The following is an 18054-nucleotide window of genomic DNA, read 5'->3' on the forward strand; positions in this document are numbered from 1 at the left end:
ACTATCAGAAGAGAATACCTCCAACCTTACCATTGAACTTGACATCTTTTGTAGAGCATCTAGAAGCAAATTATCAATGACTAAATCTGTTATGTTAGGATGGGATGAACACTCCCCCCCCCCCATTTCGTATAGTAACTTTGGCTTCTCCAGGAATGACCCACTCATATAGTTAAGTACTTCGGGATACCATTCTCTATTGCACCCAATCTGAATGCCATGTGGGATTGGATCAAAAGAAAAATTGTGAGTAAGTTGGGCAAATGGAACCATAATTACCTGTCCTTGGCTGGTAGAGCCCAAGTATGTCTTAAAATCCTATCAGCCTATATTGTGTACTACTCTTTTGCCTGGCTCTTCAACCAGAATCAAATCAGTTATGTACTAAAGATTATCAAAGGTTTCTTCTGGTTTGATGGTAGAGGTCATAGAAGGAGATGTGCAGTTAAGTTGATCTGGTGTACTGCTATGAGAAAGGATCTAGGTAGTCTTGGATTTAAAGACCTAAGGTGGCAAGGGATAGCACTAACTTCCAAATGGATTGCTAAGTCCACCAAAGGTAATGAACCCGGGAAGATTCTAATTGTGAATAATATTTCTCATGGTGTCCCCTCCAAAGGGAAGTCTTGGAAGAACTTGCATATTCATGACCTTCTATCAAAGAAGTGGAAAATCAATGTAGAAGACTTTGTAGTATTTAAAGCCATCTAGAAAGCATGGGAGAAGGTGAGGCATTGAGTGTCAAGGGTTGGGACCATGGATAGCCAATCCAAAATTTGTGGAGAAAAGTCCCCCTAATGGAATCTTAAAAGATATGATAAATCCCTTGCACTCCTACAAGGTTTCTCAACCAAGGCATGGGATACATGGGCGTTTGTAGGTTAAGTGACCTCATTGTTGAAGGTGAGCTCTATAGCTAGGAATAAATTGCTTCTAGATTCAATCTTCCCCTTCCCACAAAAGGACATATATTGTTCTTAAAAGTGTCTAGCAAAATGTCAATCTCCCAAGGGTTTGTGGAGAGGAAATTGACAGGTTACCCCTTATGTGTTGGTCAGATGAATCTCCAATTTTTACGACTAAAGTTAAATACATGTATAACATGATGTCTGACAGTGATGAAATCTTTGAGTCTCTCAATAATAGATGGTCCTGCCACCTTCACCCCAAATGTCAGTCTCAACACCTTTCTTCTATTTGGCACCATAACGTTGAACCCAAGATTTAGTGTTTCCTTTGGCAAGCCTTGCTTCATCGATTACCCTTAACTAAGCTTGATGTTGATTCATTCACTTGCACCTTTTATTCCTATCCTAAATCTATTGTCCACCTATTCTTTAAATGTAACTTTTCCAAAGGTAGGACTAGGATCCTTACTAAGTCTCTATGGAGACCCACTTTCATAAAATTTCTATGCAGGTCACAATCATCTATAAAGTGAAGGAAAAATAGTTGCTAAGGATCACTAGCACCTACACCGAGATTCTTAAGAAGGAAAGAGTGCAGTATGAGGTCAGAACAAGTGATAAAGAGCCCTTTAACTTTGATAGCACGCTTGAAGACATGTTTGACAAGATCAAGGTGAGAAAGGAACTTGATGAACTTAATAACCAACAGAAGGCAACTAACCAGCCAAGCACTAACACAAAGAAGTCTACTACCAACCGATCAAAGATAAGCCATATCAAAAATTTGGCAAATAGTGTTGACACCCCAAACATTAGTCACCTTAAACATAATTGATTTTAGTGTTGGAACATCGTTCCATCTGCTCCAACTCTTCCGTGGAAAGCACTGATGAAGGACCCTACCACTATTGTCAAAGATGGAGCAAAGAGGTCCAGATGGGCTAAAGGTCTCCTTCCATGGGTAGCATGAATGGTGGAATAGTTTACTATTTAGTATCTCCATTTTCTTATTAGCTGGTTTTTTTTATTTGAAGTAATTATTTTTGAATAGTCCAATTTTAGAATAGTTGATCTGAACGGACTATAGATCGAGTACATGTTGATGTGTTCCATATTTTCTAGTTGATACTTGTTACTCTATGCTCGCAGCAGACTTCTTTATAATTAATTGAAAAAATATATGTTAACATAACCATAGAATTGGGTAAGGTATAAGAACTTCTCTCTTTAAAAATATGGCTTTGGTTGCCATTAAATCTATGAAATACATGAAACAATTATTTATCTAGGATTAAAACTTAAGCTCAACTCCCAAGATGCATATTAACAATTTTGATAAACCACTACGTGTTAAAGATTAGTTTAATCAATAGTAACATCATTTGGATTGTTGGGATAGGTGGCAAACCTAAAGTTTAGGTATCCGAAGTCTACATTATATTAATTCTTTTATTTAAAGTTTAAATGTATTAGTACTAATTAGTCTAGCATCTTTGACTTTTTAATGCAATTTAATTCATAACTAGATATTGAAATAAAATGAGCGTTATAGTGTAATTGACAATTTCTCTCTTAATTGATATAGAAATCTCGTAGCTAGAAACTTAGAGGTGAAAAATTAAAATCTTTGGAACAATTTTTAGCATCTCAAATGTTAGCTATAGATTGGCATTTTCTTATGGTAACTATTTTAAATAATCTCCTATTATTTTCAGCTACTCTAAATGAGTTTATTTTGTTATTATGGGCTACTTTTGATGTATTTCTCCTCTTCTAGAGGTCAAGCATGTATTTATTATTTATTTATTAAGGAAGAGGAAGATAGATATTATCTCCTAATGTCTCTCTTTTTCAAATTTTCTTTCCCAATTATGATTTCAATTAATTTGTATATCATGGTTCTATTTGGCTTTTTCCCTAAATAAGGAAGGTTTCTTTTTCTTTTAAGAATGAAATGGCCCTTTGACATCAAAAAAGAGAGTTAAAAATAGGGGATTTATAAACTTTTAGTTAAACAAGAGAAATAATAGTGAGTATTTGTAAAATCCCTTTTAAAAAGTGTAAATAACTTTATTAATTTAGGAAAGGTATATAATTCACTTGAGAAAGGTGTTTTGGTATGCTTTGGGAGGAAAAGAGCGGATTTAGGATGCATCTAACTTAGATATAGAGTACAACCCAGTATTTGTCTCAATCAAGAATTATAGCACTTATAAGCATATGTGTTTTTGCACAAGGAACTCCACAAAGTGACATAGCTATGATAATGAGAAGAACTAAAATCATAATAAGGTGAGCAAAGCTATGATAATGAGAAGAACAAAAATCATAATAAGGTGAGCAGCTTGCCCAAGAAGTTGAGTTGTGCAAGTATTGTAGTCATTGTAATTAAAAGATGTCAAAACTATGAATTGGGGTAATCTAGATAAATTGTCTAGAGGCATTATTTGGTTTATTATATTAATACTCATTGTCATATGTGGTTCTTAATCTGGTAAAGGTTCGAAATAGTTAATTTTGATAAACAAGTTTTTTGTATGTTTCTTCTAAATTCTAAATATGCTTTATATATTTTAATTTAGATATAACACAGCCAAATACACTATCATTGTAAATTGACGTTTATAAATTAAATATTTTTAATAAGGAAAAATAGTATTGCAAATGGCAAACCCGTGATTAAAGACTTATTTAGTAATCAAAAATGCCTCCTTTGAAGCTTAAATTTCTTCAAATATTTTATGAAATTGATTCAAATAGCACAATTAAAGAGACTTCAAATGATGTAAGAAAGCATTAGTCTAGGGCAAAATTGAGACAAAGGTGAAATAAACTAATAATGTTTAGGTTCATCTTACTCATTTAAGAGACTTAATAAGCTAAATATCCCTGTAAATCCTTTGTTCTCTCCTAACTTAAAGAGACTTAATAAACTAAATATCCCTATAAATCCTTTGTTCTCTCCTAACTTAAACAAGTGGTCAAATTGTGCATTTAATTTGGTGAAAACATTCTCCACCAAGCTTGGAGACCCTATTTCAAGTATCACATCAAGCATCAAGCTTCGTCTTATCTTTCAAACTTACTATTGAATGGATGCAAAGAGACATTAATGGCTTACATGCAATGATATAAGTAAATTAAGTTATTTTTTAGTCAAATTTGTTTCTAATTAAACTACAAATTTGAGAAAAATAGATGTACCCTTGAAATTCAACTAACAAATTTAACCACCGTGTGGAAGTTTTTTTTGTAGATTGTTTTATCTCCACTATGCCATTATAGTCAATTACACTTTTTTATATGTATTCCATTTACACTAGATTAACTTTTACATAAATATTTCTAATTTATAATTATAAAAACAATAATACACATGGAACCCTGTGATTATGTATGCAACTTATTTAGTAATCAAAAAATGCCTTCATTATTGAAGGTTTGTGAACTATTATTTAAAATTGGTCTTATTTAGTAATCAAAAAATGCCTTCATCATTGAAGGTTTGTAAACTATTGACTAAAATTGGTCTTATTTAGTAATCAAAATTTGCCTTCATCATCGAAGGTTTGCAAACTATTGACTAAAATTGGTCCAAGTCTTGTTTTGTGGAATATATGGTTTATTAATTGAAATACATGAACTCTTTAACATTTAATCAAGTTGAGTCTAATTCATAATTTAACGATCTTAATGAATTAGATATCCATATCAATTTGTCCTCTATTAACCAAACTAATAATCAAAAAGATCATTTAGTACGAACAAAACTCTCCCCACACTTGGTATAAACATAATTACACTTGACAATTGATAAATCCAGAAGTAATGAATTTGCTTGATTGTAGAGTAATTTTTCTCTACTATATCATAAAGCATAATGAGATCTTGTTATATGTTCTTAAAGTTGTTTATGCTTGGATTTACTCTTTATTTTAAAAAGAACTTTTATATTAAAGACATTAGTCAAATAAACGAACAAAACTCAAAACATCATCATCTAAAACAAAATACAAACTAGCTCTCTTGTTGACATGTGCCTTCTTTGCACAAATTTTTTGTTCGTTCAAGCAAGGCTCCTATCAAAAGTTATTTTCTTCGAGTTGTTGAGGCTATTGGCCCTTCTTTTATTACCTGACACATATGGTTGGAGAGGAACTATATGATATTCCAAGATGTTTTGTTAGAGGCAAGCTCACCACCTCTAGTGGAAAGTTATTTTGTGTGAGAAAGTTCATTTCGACTGAATGTAATTTGTTGAAGTTGAGGATACCTAGTGACATTATTAAATACAAATACTCTTCATATTGCTTTTCAGCAAAGCCCACTAGAGGAATAGATGCACACCCTCTTTAAAAAAATAAGTAGGCTTCGTAAATGAAGTAATTGGAATAATGTGTATAAGAGGCATTTACCTTTGGGCTTGTCTCATCATTTAGGTTACTTAGTGGATCTTGATAGGGTTGTTTCATGCCCTTGCTTTCTATTTTTGCTAGTTTGAATAACTTTTAACCCCTCTTTTATTGATTAGTACTCGATATTTTTTCATAACAAAGTCAAATTGTGATATTGCTATCAGAATTAAATTGCATCCTTCTGAATCAAACTCATTGACTCATATTTCATGACTAGTGAATCACACAAATCCCTCTTTTAACTGTCAACAAATTACAACCACATAACTGATAACTTTTACATTGAATACATTATTAACCAAATAAACAAACAAAACTAAAACAATCACAATCTCAAACAACTTAAGCCAAAAAATATAATGTATCCAAAATTTAGGATTCCCTAAATTTAAAATTTGAATTGAACAATGTAGACAGGTTGTGCAACTTTATGGCTGCATGAAAAATGCAAGTTTGGAAGAAAGAATGGAACACCCAAAAGGTTGTAAATTGAGACTGGTCACGAATATAAAAATTCAAACAAATATCCAGACTGGTCTATTTTCTTCTGAATAATGAATATTACTTATATTTTGTGCTAACAGGACTGACCTATGTCTGCATATTCTATTTCTGTACCTCAGTAAAGGTCAAGAAAACATGCAAGTTTGGAAGAAAGACTGGAATACCCAAAAGGTTGTAAATGAGACTGGTCGTGAATATAAAAATTCAAACAAATATCCAGACTGGTATATTTTCTTCTGAATAATGAATATTACTTATATTTTGTGCTAACAGAACTGACCTATGTCTGCATATTCTATTTCTGTACCTGAGTAAAGGTCAAGAAAACATGCAAGGTGTTGAAACTGGCAAATACACTGGTCTAAGAATTGTATGGTGTAGATTCACTCTGAGCTGTTACTGATTAGTGCTTGCCCAATGCATTTTTACATCTAAAAAGTACAAAAAAGTGGTGATCAATCATCATTTTTCCATGCACAACAAATATGCTAAAAATGGGTACTGAATAGCCAAAAGATAGATAACCATTTTGTTACTATTATATATTACCAACTAATTAATTCTATATCAGGTGCAGATACCGTGTTCAAAATTGTGTTGTCACTACTTGAAAAAACAAGATATACGTTAGTTTTTATACTTTTGAAAGTGTTCTGGTGTTTTCTGAAATAGACAAGCCTAATATCAAACCCGACCATAAACAAATTTACAAAAATGCTGGTACAAGAACAAGCATTTCAAAGTTGCGCTTCTGCCATACATTATATTGAATTTACGCTGGGGATCTTGCAGCCTTCGGCACAAAATTTAGAACCTAAGAACAAGTAACTGCCATCACTTTATCTTCTCAATTATCTCTGAAATTGTTCCATCTAGATCATACTGTTTCAGTTTGGTGAAAGGTCTTGGCATATCCTGCACAATAAGCAAACATATTAATACAAAAAAGTAATATTAACCTGAAATGAAAGTCTGAAGAAATACTGAGATCTGATCCTCGATAGATGATCAGAATTATTGGGCATTGCTTGATAGAAAAGGAATACCTGAAGAGAAAGGAATATGTTTCCTTCCCCATCACGAATCTCAAAGCAACCTCTTCTTGGCTGCATAAGCATTACAAAAGTTTACATTCATAAGGAAAACTTCTAGTAAGACGTGAACTGAATAATAATAACTTCACAAGTAATTATCCTGTCATTCACCACTGAAAATCCTTCCGACCTGCCCAACATAGAGGTGCTTATGTCACACACCGATGAAGTTGAGCAAAAAATAGATTTTACAAGTACACTTGCCACTTTCAATAAAAGCACTTGTATAGCTTTTACTGGAAGTGTGGCTGCTATCATCATGGTGAAGGCAAATACTTGTTAACTAAATTTTAAAATGTAAATTTAAAAGAAACAGATAATGCCTTGAACATATTGTTATTTATTTAGATGGATTTGTAATGAGAAACAAGAAAGATTCAACATAGACACAAATGTAGCTTATACACCATGCAGTGCTTATGGGACCTTAAGCAATTGTGTCAAGGAAATTGAGATGTACTATAACTCGATTTGTAAGTTGAGTCCAATTTGTAAGTTGAGTCTGAATCAAATGGATTTATATCTCCTTAATGAAGACAAATAGAAGTCATTAGTAACACTAAAAGCTAAAGATGAATAACAAACTCGATTATTGAGAAGTGCAAGTATGAAATTACACGAAATCTGTATTGACACTTCAGGAATGAATTTCATTGATCAATAGTTTTAAAATGCAATTTCACCAGATTTCCTCCATGGGGATTGGATTTCAATCTTATAATTTGAGCCTCTGAAAGCAGTTCATCTCAATTTCTTGCCTCAAGAACATTATCTCAACTCAATTCACTTTATAAACTGTAATATTAAACATTGCATATCGTTGCAATTTCTAATTATGTTTTGCACTCATTTTGGTGTTTGTCTTCCCTAGTGTGTTTTTAAGCCATTTCAGCTCTCTGCCTTGGCAATTTCCATCCCTGGTGCCAATGGCTTGACATCTCATTGTAATTCCTCTCTAAGTGGATATCACAAGTGTCATCCTTGTATTAGGATCTCGCATTTAACCTCTTTCTGCTCTAGTTTGGACACAATTGCAACATGCAGACATCTACATGATGTACTAGAATCCTGTGACATCTTGTCAACCCCTGACTATTCCAATCATATTCATTTATTTCCATAGAACCACTTTGGAAAGAATCTAAACGGCTACTTGCTTCTCTCTTCCCTCTCTTTAACCCATTTTTCAATCATCTTTTGCATATTCTCAAGCTATCTATCAATTACTGTTGCAACTTGGAACTCTCCTCAAACATTCCTCCATTCTCAACAACACTTTGAGCTCTTACCAACACTATGAAGTCCATGTGAATACTCTTCAACACACAAATATATGTATAGATACACATGAGAATACACAAGCAAAAACATTTTGCTTTTTGTTTCTATCAAGTAGTGAGGAACATCGTCATTTATTGCCCATGATCCAATTACTCTTTTTTTATTTGCTTACCCAACCCCCTAATTATTAACTTTAAAGAAGCCAAAAAGAAATGTTAACTAAAAGGCCATTAAGAAATTTCATATGTACCAATAGCTCTCCACTTGTGTCCCCATTAGTTAGAATGTGCAGACTTCAGTTGGAGTTGTGCAAATTTATTAGTACCCATAGTGCATGACTACTAGGGCGTTCGTGAATAATTACTGGTGAATTTTGAGGTGGTTGTATGCATGGTATTAGGGCATATTAAAGTAGCTATTGGATAACACTTTAAAATGACCACTTTATGACCATTGTGAACAGGATAGATCCCACAATGTGTCATTACCACATAGAAGCCAGAACAATACGTATAATCAACTAAATCACATACAGAGACAACCCAAAGCAATTGTTAGAATCCAATGTACTAGTGTCAAGATTTGTGGATGTGCAAAGTTAACCATCATGACTATTGATGTGTATATATAGATAAATAGATAGCTATGTATATGTATATATGCATGTGTATGTCCACTATCCATATAAGAGATGGGTTCTTGTGAACCACTACTCATGAATCATGGGCCACTAAGTTTAACTCGAAAGCTACACAGTGGAATCCTAACAGCAAAATAACAATTTGACTTGCTATGTTAGAGGCAGTGACTATGCAGCCACGAAAATAGTAACCCATACAAAGGAGAAAGACTTGGTAGTTTCTCCAAAAGCTATAAAAAGTTGTATGAAAAAAACTAAATCTGTGGCTAGATAGCCACGATCTCAATTGATGAGCTTAAGAAGCTTTATAATCAATGGTTCATATAGCACAACACTCGATGAAGGTTTTACAAACCTTGGAGAAGACTTTGTGGGGAAGTGCACTTGAGCTGAAGTAGTACTAGAATGGATAACCTCTCAAAAAATCCTAGTGCTTCATCTCTATGAGCATCACCTAGATGCAATGAGTTCTAAGTGTTCCATTCATTCTCATAAAAGATGGGTTCTTGTGTACCATCACACATGAAACTTGGGTCAATGAGCTTGACTCAAAAAATACGATGTTAAATCTTGGTAGCAATATCACAATTTAATTTGTAGTGGAAAATATCTCCTACTTATCAAATAGTTAGCCAATCAAAGGCATCACCTCTATGAGCATCACCTAGATGCAATGAGTTCTAAGTGATCCATTCATTCTAATAAGAGATGGGTTCTTGTGTAGCATCTCATGAAACTTGGGTCAATGGTTTAACTCAAAAAATAAGATGTTGAATCTTGGTAGCAATATCACAATTTAATTTGTTGTGGAAAATATGTCCTACTTATCAAATAGTTAGCTAATTGAAGGCACCCACCTCATAGGCTCCCAGTGCATCGTCTAAAGGTTCTTCTTCTTAGCTTAACTATTGAAAAAAAACTTGCTTTGAAATTATACTTCTACTATTGTAAATAATGTAGCACCAAAACACCTTCTACCAACTTGGTTTCTTTTGTTACTAAACCTCAAAGGTACCCATCTCATAGGCTCCTAGTGCATAGTCTAAAGGTCCTTCATAGCTAAATTATTGATAAAAACTTGCTTTGAAATAATACTTCTATTATCGTAAATAATGTAGCACCAAAACACCTTCTACTAACTTGGTTCCTTTTGTTACTAAACCTCATAGGCTCCCAGCACATCATCTAAAGGTTCTTCTTTTTAGCTTAACTATCGGAAAAAACTTGCTTTGAAATAATACTTCTACTATTGTAAATAATGTAGCACCGAAACACCTATTACTAACTTGGTTGCTTTTGTTACTAAACCTCAAAGGCACCCACCTCATAGGCTCCCAATGCGTCATCTAAAAGTTGTTCTTCTTAGCAAAACAAGTGAAAAAAAAAACTTGCTTTAAAGTAACACTTCTGCTATTGTAAATAATGTAGCATCAAGACACCTTCTACTAACTTGGTTGCTTTTGTTACAAAACCTCAAAGGATTTAAACTCAAAAACTTTGTCTAGTCTTTCTATTCTTTCCAACAACTCCTAACAACAACTTTTTGCAACCATCTCCTATTCAACTTTTAGATGCAAACCAAATCTTCCCACCTTCTTATGACCCGAAGACCTCTTTAGAATTCCACAAAGCCCTTCACCATGATATCAAGAGATACTTGCATCTAAAGTGAATGATGCAAGACCTCGTTGATACTAACACCATGCAAGTTTCTAACACGAAAGGCAACAATAATGAATTCATAGGAAAGTCTAACTAGATCATTCAAATTCACACCAACCTTTTCTTGCAAGGTCCCTCTACTATTGTCAATCTTGCACTACTTCACCAAATCTACCATCTCTTTCTCTTTTGTGAATGGACCTTTGTACAATACTACTAATGCCAATGGGAAACTTCTATTATTGATCTCATTAATGTGATCACTCTAGTGACGAAGGAGCTTCTATGTCCATGGGATGTATAGAGACAAATATGAGCAATCAAAAGTTTGTACATGAAAATGTGATATCTTTCAATGCCTACTTTTGGCTTGATTACCCCTTGTTCTCCAAGTAGGAACAAATCCCTATTTGTCCCCTACTTTGGACTCACTTACCCTTTTCGCCCAAGTAGGACCAAAATCCTTTGTGTCCAATAACTTTAGTTTGAAGCTAGGCCATCATGGCTCACCTTGTTGCAAGTAGTCCCCTCTATTGTTCATAAACACCTAAAGTTCCACACAACAAAGCAATGCATACAATCCACCACAATATATTCCAACCAATTTGATTGCAGAGTAATTTTTCTATTAATTATTTCTGACCAACCTCTTCAACCCTATGTTCATCTCTTTTCTAAATCTTATAAAAAAAACTCACACAAGTCAAAGCAGTTTTTTCTAGTGGTCCTTCCTCCTCCCTTGTGATTGTTTCCCCTTCAATTTCATAGACTTCACTAATTGCATATGTTCCTCAACCTGCCTCATTTGTGGTTAAATGTAAGTTCTGACTATTGGTGTGGAATGTTACTGAGAGGAAGAGATGAATCAATACAATAGGTAATCTACTAATTCAAACCACCAATTAAACTATTCAACCAGATAACTATTGTAATGAAATAAACTAAGCTCACCAATCATTAACACATAACACTAGTATTTTGGTTTCACATAAAACCCTTGTTATAAAAACCGCAAAGGGATGATGCCCACAAGTCCTTTCATTGCAGTTAAAAAGATTGCCCTCTTGTGAGCTTTACAATTACTCTTTTTGAGAGTTCACCTTGTTAGGAGTGTTCTGTACAATATTAGTACAATAAGATCTTTTAGGATCTACCTCCGTTGAGGATTTAGAACACCTAAGAGTCCACCTTATTAAAGTATTTTACAATAATAAGACTAGTTAAGGTTCATCAACTTAAGGGATGGCTCTCATTGTAATTGAGAGGAAACAATAAGTTGACTAATTTGTCTTTGGCATGGTTTGCCTATCAAATCCTTGTTGGTCTACTCAATTTAACTTACCTCTACTTGAGCTCTGCTTCTACGATCACATCTCTGTGTCTATCTTCACCTATCACTCACTATTCACTGCTCGCTTGTTCACTATAACTTGTACCATTTGCTCTCTTTGTTTAATCTCTCTTAGATTTTTTTTTTTTTGCTTCACCACTCATCCTTCTTTTTCTTGTATTCTTTTGTTTCTTAACTTCTTTGCCACTTAATCTCATCCCTTCATTAGAATTACTTGCTTGTTGCGCTTGTACCTTGTTTGCCTCACATATCTCAATGCATTTGATATGTTTCCAATCCTTGTCTTTGTTCATCATTGGCTCCTCTTGTGTAATTCCCATGGTAAGTAAAAATGTGTTTGACCTGTTGAGATTCCTTCTCAAATTCTCTATACCTGTATGGCTTTCACCTTCCAACTATTAATCTCATCTCTCCATTTTCTAGACAATTCATCATTCTTACTTTGTCTTCAATGCAGTCAATGTTATCGATCACTTTTCCTTATACTATCAATCATGACTAATTGTCATTGATCATGCTTGTTTCTTCTACACATGTTGCCATGTTGCCATCAATGACAACATTATGACAACTTGTCACTTATTTGGTTTATTTGACTAACCAAAGTCAACAATCTTCCAAGCTTCTTTGCCAAATGCCAACAATCTCCCCCTTGGGTATCGATGGCAAAACCTTTTGAAACTTTTAACACCTTCTTTTCTTTTACATATATACCTGTATAGGTATTCACTACCATGTTGCCATCAATGACAACAAATGACAACTTGTCACTTATTTGGTTTAATTGACTAACCAAAGTCAACAATCTTCCAAGCTTCTTTGCCAAATGCCAACAATCTCCCCCTTTGGTATCGATGGCAAAACCTTTTAAAACTTTCTAGTCTTTCTTGATGATAACACCCTCTTCTCTTTAAAATATATACCTATATAGGTATTCACGCCTTTTTCCTTCACTTACTTCTCCCCCTTTTTGCTAAATTCTGATATTCTACTATATTTGGATATTCTCCCTATTTTTGTCATCAATGATGAAGATGTTTCATAGTTTGTCAAATATTTCTTTGAAGTTTATCTTAGCTCTGTCAATGAATGCCTCTAAGAATCTCTTCAAGTATGATAGGGTAATGAGTTGCACATGTAAATCTCCTCTAATTCCTCTGTAGAATCCATTGTGTTCATATCAGGTAAACTAACCATCTCTCTGTATTTCTACACTTTGTTGAATCTTCTCCAAAGTAGGGGATATATACAATCATAGTTCCAATAGCTTATTCATTCTTTTCCTTTAATCAGTCTACATTTGTTTCAACTTTTGAGTAATCATTTTCACCTTTGACTAATAATCCATTAGTGAAATTGATAATAGATCAAATTGTTCAGCTAGCAAATCCATTTGCTTTTGAGTTGTTTGTTTGCATTTTAGATTTCTTCTGTAGATCTTGATAGTTTTGATATTTTAATCATCAGTTGTCCAACTTTTAAAATTGTCTTTGCTTCATCGATTTCTTCAGAGAATGAACTTTGTCCTTGTCTATGTTGTCCATCAACTTCTTTATTTTTTTCCATTCATAGTTGTCTTCTACCTTTAGTGCAGTTGTTCATAGTTGCCTTCTATGTCATTCAATCTCCCATTTTCTACTATGTCCTTTGCAATAGAGTCTACATGAATAACTATAGACCTTTTCATTTTTCTTCACTTCTTCAAGTTTATTTTCATCAATACTCTTTACAATTGTCTGCTCTTTTTCACTAGTTTTTTGCTTGTCAATCTTTTCCTTATTCTTTTTTTATACTTTCATTTGAGGGTATATTATCTTTTACTTCTCCACTTGTCAACTCAATAAGAGTTGCTTGTTTAGATTCTTCAATTGTGAACACTAGTGTGCTAGGTTCACAGCTTCCAAATTTTTGTAACAACATGCTCATCATTATTTGAAATTATCACCCTAAGTAACCCACAACATTATTGAAATTGTCACCTAAGACCTTAATGAATTGTTTGATCTTTACTATCACAAGCTTGTCTATTGACCCCTAAATTGCTCCCTTTCCTAAAAAGGAATTTTGCAAATAAACAAATATACATACCAAGATAGGTCCAAACATGAATTTTTGTCTTTTGTCCCATTTGATCTTGTCTCTATTCGCGATGAGTTGGTTCCTCAACATTTCTCTCAAATCACAAACAACATTTTCTTTGACCATTTAGTAAGCAAGGTGAATTGCCCAACTAGGCACACTGTTTAGTTTGCTCGTTTAATAAATCTTGTATCTAATCACCATAGATGCAAACCTTACTTCTATATCTTCTATGTTGCTTACCCTCATAGCCCTTGAACTAGATTTTCCCTCAGTAAGTCGTGATACCAAGCTTCATGCCTACATTCTGATTGATGGTAGTTCACCAATTGTACACAAACCTGTAACTTCAAGAATGATTTCCTTTGTTATCACATGTGGCCTGTATAACCACAACATTTCCTCGTACAATCTACTCAGCACATATATGATCCATTCATGTTGAAATTACGTAGAAATACTTATTGCGTATGTGAAACCTTTTGTCTCAAAATGTTTGTTTCCACTCTTCAATTTGTCATTTGCACATAGTTCCTTGTACACGTTGTTGACATCAACTCCAAGCTCTTCAATTTTGCAATAAATATAGGATCAAACATCTTTTATTGACTATACACCTGATGGTATCAAAGATAGAGCACCTGTCACATCAATCTCACTTGCCTTTATCAAATGCAACTTGAACTTTGGTTGAGGCTTCTCAATCACATCAATCAAAATAGGGCTATCAATTTTGTGTTCCATTGTTTGTCTTGAAGTTAACCTTCTAACCCTTTTACTGTTCACAACAATACCTCTTTGCCGATTCATGTTTTCTCCAACCAGATCCTTCACACACTTTTTGATTCTAACCAAATATAGTAACAATAGCAATATCCAATTTCTCAATAGTATTTCAAGATAGTAGTATAAGAAACAATCACTATTTGCCCTTATTTATGCATGAAAGAAGCCATTGCACCTATTCCAACTGTGAACTTTACTTTTTATTGGTTAAAGCTAGTAATTGTTACAACCTTGTTTTACTCCAGTTAAAGTGTCTACCTTTTAATACTACCACTTCACAATTGCTTATCAAGTTTTCAAAGTAAGCCAAGTCATCGCATTACATCATCGTATGCAAATTTTAAATAACTATCCATATCTTTTGGGGATCAATTAATTATGTTCCTTAAGTGTTTCCCCCAAGTCCATGCTTCACTAAGTTTGATGAAGAGACCACTACACTTGTGGTTGATGGCTCCTGTTATGTTCTTTTTTTTTTCCACATCTTGTTCATCTCAATTTTCACTATTTCCACATCAGCAATTTTCTTCCCTTTGGTGTCCTCTGACTAGTTGGATGATCGATTGTTCATCCTATAGTCTTTTGCCAAATGACCAATCTTGTGACACAAGAAACATGCCATAGCAATTGACCTCCAAGGCCCTGCATTACCCATCATGGTTCTCATCCTGCAATGAATTGCCAATGTCCATAATGTCCACACCATATAGAAGACATTGAATTGCTTTTCCTTAGACATGGTAATTCCCTGTTTGACAAGGGATCGAGGAACCTTTGGTTTAGTCTTGAATCTTCAACTTTATGTCCTAATTTATTGCAAACATAACAATGACTATTAATTATGCTTCCACTTGATTTGTTGTGTGTGCTAGATCTACATCCATAAGCCATGTGACCATACTTAACAAAATTGTAGCAATGACCATTAAATACTTCTAGTTTAGTAATCATCACTATGTTTCTACAGACATTATCAACATGACCAATCTTTCCGCCATTGAAACAAACACGTTAAGTAAGTTTTTAACCAGTTATACCAATTTGTACCTTCAAATCCTGTGGAATCGCCTTTAGCTTTGATGATTCTAACTTCAAATGTTTCCTTAGCAATATAGCCCAAACCAATTGTATCCTTGTGTTTCCTTTGATTGTTCAGCTTTTGGTCAAGCTTTCTTGAACTTTCATTATGCATCTTTTCAATCTTTCATTGTTATCCTTCTCGGTTTTCAATTCATTCTTCAACTTTTTAACTTCATTCCAATCTTTCATTTTCACTAGCAACTTTAAAATTTCACATCGGCAATGTTTTGCTTTTGTTTCTACACTAGTGCTAGTTCCTTCTTGAGCTGGTTGAGTCTAATTATTTTGCCTTCGTTGCATCTTCAGCCAACTTTTTTGTGTCTTCAACATGCTTTCTTACATCCTCTACAACTATCTTTGCTTCAAGGTTTTCACGTGTACCAATAACTTTTTCTTCAAGTTCCTTTTTCAATATTTTTACTTTATCATCAAGTTTCTCTTTTTTCTCATTAGTTCTTTTATGGCTCTCTCAGATTCTTCAGACATGGCACCATCAAACAATTCCTCCAATTGCTCAATGTAATCCTAACTTTCAGTTAACCCTGCAATCAGTTCTTTTCATATTGCAAAGGAGTTTTTCAGCTTATCTCTCAACTCATGAATCATAATCACTTCTGCCTCAAGCTCTTTCTAATACCTATATCTTTCCATCTTCAAGACTCTTTTCCTCTAGTTGTTAGGCTATTCTTCTTCGAGGACCTAAGCTTTGATACCAATCATTGGTATGGACTGGTACTAAGGGGGGTGCAAGGGGTGGATCAATACAATAGGTAATCTACTAATTCAAACCACAGGTTAAACTATTCAAACAAATAATTGTTGTAATAAAATAAACCAAGTTCACCAATTATTCACAACACATAACACTAGTATTTTGGTTTAGCAAAAAAAACCCTTGTTAGAAGGTAAAAACCACAGTGGTGATGGTACCCACAAGTCCTTTCATTGCAGTTTAAAAGGTTGCCTTGTTAGGAGCTCTACGAATACTCTTAGCTTGCCTTGTTAGGAGCTTTACAAATACTCTTTTTGAGAATTCACCCTATCGGAGTAGGGTAAGATCTGTTAGGATCTACCTCAATTAAGAGGATTTAAAACTACTTATGTGTCCACCCTGTTAAAAGATTTTTACATTAACAAGACCGTTTAAGATCAACCCAATTAAGGGATTGCCCTCATTGTAATTGTTAGAAAACAATAAGTTGATTGACCTATCTTTGGCATTGTTTTCCTATCAAATCCTTTATTTTTGCTCTCACTTCAGCTTCCCTCTGCTTGATCTTTGCTTCTACAATCACCTCTTTGTGCTTGTCTTCACCTATCACTCAATATTCACATCTCACTTGTTCTCTCTCACCTATATTGTTTGCTCTCTTTGTTCAATCTCTATTCAATCACAATCACCTCTTTGTGCTTGTCTTCACCTATCACTCAATATTCACATCTCACTTGTTCTCTCTCACCTATATTGTTTGCTCTCTTTGTTCAATCTCTATTCAATGTTTTTTTGCTTCACCAATAATCCTTCTTTTACCTAAATTCATTTTGCCTCTCAACTTCTTTTGTCGCCACGCTTATACCTCATTTGCCTCAAATATCTCTGTCTTTGATCCATTTTCAATACTTGCCTTTGATCATCATTGGCTCCTCTTATGTAATTCCTAAGGTCAATCAACTTGTGTTTGACCTGATCAAATTCTTTCTTGAATTCTCTATACATGTTTGGCTTCCACCTTCCAATTGTTAATCTAATCTCCATTTTCTAGATGATTCATCATCCTTACTTTGCCTTTGATGTGGTGAATGTTACTTGTCACTTTTCCTTATATTATCAATCATAACTAATTGCCACTGATAATGTTGATTTCTTCTACACTTGTGTTGCCCTGTTGCCATCAATGACAACCTTAAGACAACCTGTTATTTATTTGGCTTATTTGACTAACCAAGTCAAAAATCTTCCAAGCTTCTTTGTGAAATGCCAATGCTGACACCCTCTTATTGCCCTCTAGTTTACCTCATATGACTATCATTGTTCCTCCCTAAAATCAACGAGTTTGCTAAAAATCATCAAAAGCATCAATACTAGCAATTTTGTAAAAAAAAATGTGAACTCTATTATATTTGCAAGAGCAATGTTTGCCTTTGAAACCTTAGGTATAACCCAAAACATTATGCAAGAAACCACATTTTAAAAAAAAAATCGTGAAAGCATTTACCCACTATAAAGGAAAACCGTGATTTTGTTTGGAAAAAC

General features: G+C 33.9%; 1 protein-coding gene across 1 annotated transcript in view; it reads right to left on the reverse strand.

Moving 5' to 3' along the window:
- Window positions 1-6344: 6344 nt before the first annotated feature.
- The window catches only part of LOC149537988 (uncharacterized), a 34782-nt gene continuing 23072 nt past the window's right edge, over window positions 6345-18054 (reverse strand). The window contains exons 3-4 of the mRNA XM_089799385.1: window positions 6874-6933; window positions 6345-6742 (exon numbers count right to left, since the gene is read on the reverse strand). Coding sequence (XP_089655511.1) covers window positions 6662-6742; window positions 6874-6933 — 141 coding nt within the window. The 3' untranslated portion in view covers window positions 6345-6661. The remainder of the gene's footprint in view (window positions 6743-6873; window positions 6934-18054) is intronic.

The sequence above is a fragment of the Cupressus sempervirens genome, chromosome 9, assembly GCF_028749045.1.
Source record: "Cupressus sempervirens isolate cs-2001-9-10 chromosome 9, ASM2874904v1, whole genome shotgun sequence".
Lineage (NCBI taxonomy): Eukaryota > Viridiplantae > Streptophyta > Pinopsida > Cupressales > Cupressaceae > Cupressus > Cupressus sempervirens.